This window comes from Clupea harengus, chromosome 23 (assembly GCF_900700415.2).
Source record: "Clupea harengus chromosome 23, Ch_v2.0.2, whole genome shotgun sequence".
NCBI classification, from domain to species: Eukaryota; Metazoa; Chordata; class Actinopteri; order Clupeiformes; family Clupeidae; genus Clupea; species Clupea harengus.
The window spans coordinates 19,765,165-19,767,768 of NC_045174.1; the positions used below are offsets into that span (position 1 = coordinate 19,765,165).

Genomic DNA, 2,604 nt, shown 5'->3' on the forward strand with positions numbered 1-2,604 from the left:
GTTTAATAGATTACTGTAGCAATTTTGGATACATACTTAATTAAAAATCAAATAAAAAGAGGACAAGATGTGCAGAGTAACCTGTACACAGACCAGAAGGATGACGCTATTGGGAGTCTAGTCAGATTCGTTTATTCAACATACTTCATGGAATTTGTAATGAATTCAAATGCAATGCATGATGTAGAAACACAAGATGGCTGCACTCATTATAGTTCCATCCATCTTGTAGGGTCACTCCCAACCCCTTCGTCCCTGGAAGAGAGAGAGAGAGATGGAGAGAGGAGAAAGAGAGCGAGAGAGAGAGTGTGAGAGAGGAGAAAGAGAGAGAGCGAGAGAGGAGAGAGAGAGAGAGTGTGAGAGAGGAGAAAGAGAGAGAGAGAGAGAGAGAGAGGAGAAAGAGAGATAGGAGAAAGGATAAGTCAAAGAGAAGAGAGAAAGAAAGAAAAATAAGAGGATGAAACAGAGAGACAGAGAAAAAAAGTTTTACATTTCTTGACTCAGGACATAAAGTCTGATGAGTGACAGAGAAGTAGAAACAGAGATACTCGATTAAAGACGCAATACGGAGTTCTGTTCCAAAACTAGTAAGCTAACTACCTAAAAGGCATGCAAAAACCTTGCAAACACCACCAACAGCCCAGCTGACACTGATAGAAGCTTGCCAACACACTAACTGGTGTCTTTTGGCAGTTTAGCTGGAAATGTCATGCGTGTGAAAGCCTTTCTTCCTTTTTGCAGAGTGTACCAGCCCGTTACACAGAACTACATAGGGCATGTCCTGGATGGCTAGTGGGGAAGACACATGTGTTTATCTGTCATTCACATGATCATATGCTATCAAAATTAATTTGAGGATGGTTCCCTAAACTAGTTGCTTATAAAACCTTATCTCAAAAAGTGTCAAATTGTTGCATAGTGTTACTTTAAGGACTGAGAGAGCAAACTTACGGAGTTGAGGGCTTTAGGAACATTTGGAAAGGATTCCATCTGTGAATGTACAAACTTAAAAAAGCAATCTCTGATTAAACATCTGAGGTAGGAAAGGAAAGAGCAATACTTTTTTTTTTCCAAAGATTTATTTTGGGCCTTTTATCAGACAGGACAGCGAAGAGAGACAGAAAATGGGCTGGAGAGAGATGGGAAGTGGGATCGGGAAACGGAGTCACACACACACACACACACACACACACACACACACACACACACACAGATACACACACAGATACACACACACACACACCCACACAAACACACACACACACACACACACACACACACACAAACACCTCTCAACGGCTGGCCACACAGGACCAGCCTATTACTATCTCAAAACTGGGAACATTTTATATTACATTCTGACACTCATCGTCATCCTCCTCCAGGAACGAGCAATACTTACCCATGGGCAGACAGGGCAGCATTTGCCTTTAGGGACGACCTCTGGAAAGGGACAGCCTTTCACCGGGGCGCAGGGGGCCGTAACACACTTGCTGATTCCATTGTCACATATACAGGACATACATGGCTCGGGCTGGAATCTCTCTTGGTCACGGTATGTTTTACCTTGCAACTCGCAAATGGTTGTGGAGATCACTGAGGAAAGATGATTACAAAAAAAAAAAAAAGGCAAATGATCATTTATGAACTGCCAAACTTAGTGACAGACATCATTTCTTTTATCCTTTATGAATTTAGGCAGTTTTAGTTCTACTCAAGGGATTACATTTTTTATTTAAATGTTCTGACTTTCAATGCAATGAGAAGGTAGATCAATACATCAGTGTGTAGTTCTCCTTCATACACCTGGATAGCCTATTTATTCACTGCTGAAACACAACTGAATTTTTTTACCCTCATTTTGTTTTACTAAACTCTGTCCCTCCTGTAAAAATCTTCACATAATCACCACATCTCACTTACCACCCCCTTGCACCAGTAGCACAGAAGCAGAAACCAGTAGAGATGCATACGCCAATGAGAACATGATGTTCTTTCACTCGGTAGTATTGAAGCGAGAGTCTACGTTCCTCTGGTCCGCATGAGGTTACTACTGCTGTCATGGCCTGGGCTTTTATGTGCTAGACTTTGCAGGATGTTGTAAGAGAAAACAACCCAAGTAGTTGGGGTGATAATCTGTGTGGCCATCAAATGTTGCGCAAACCTCTTTCAAGAAGTCTGTGTGAATTCACAGAGACAGACATACATTCCCACACATAGCAACCAAGATGTTTGATCAGACTACCTGATTCAACTTTATACATGATTAACGTATAGTCAGGCCCTCACTGAGTTGAGATACTGTATATTGTTGACTTAGAGGAAAGAAAAAGAGGAAAATATCGCTGAAAGAACAAACTACAGGGTGTGGCCTGATGTGACACTTTTTTCAGCCGCATTAAAAAAAAACTGTTCTCCACAGTGAGTGGTTCTCGGCCTCTGCCTCGTATGTGTGTGGGTTTCGCTTCACAATGAATGGGTGAGAGAAGATCTCAGTTACATCACACAGTGTGTGTGTGTGTGTGTGTGTGTGTGTGTGTGTGTGTGTGTGTGTGTGTGTGTGTGTGTGTGTGTATTTTCTTCTATAATAGACACCCTGGCAGC

At 41.9% G+C, this 2,604-nt stretch overlaps 1 protein-coding gene across 1 annotated transcript; it reads right to left on the reverse strand.

Annotated features, from left to right (window-relative positions):
* Nucleotides 1-116: 116 nt before the first annotated feature.
* Nucleotides 117-2,059, reverse strand: LOC116218711 (collagen alpha-1(I) chain-like). Its single transcript, XM_031561262.1, has 4 exons — nucleotides 1,924-2,059; nucleotides 1,403-1,596; nucleotides 952-1,005; nucleotides 117-255 (listed from the first exon to the last, which is right to left on the reverse strand). The coding sequence occupies exons 1-4, from the start codon at nucleotides 1,985-1,987 to the stop codon at nucleotides 235-237; spliced, it is 333 nt and encodes a 110-aa protein (XP_031417122.1). The 5' UTR covers nucleotides 1,988-2,059; the 3' UTR covers nucleotides 117-234.
* Between the last annotated feature and the right edge of the window lie 545 nt (nucleotides 2,060-2,604).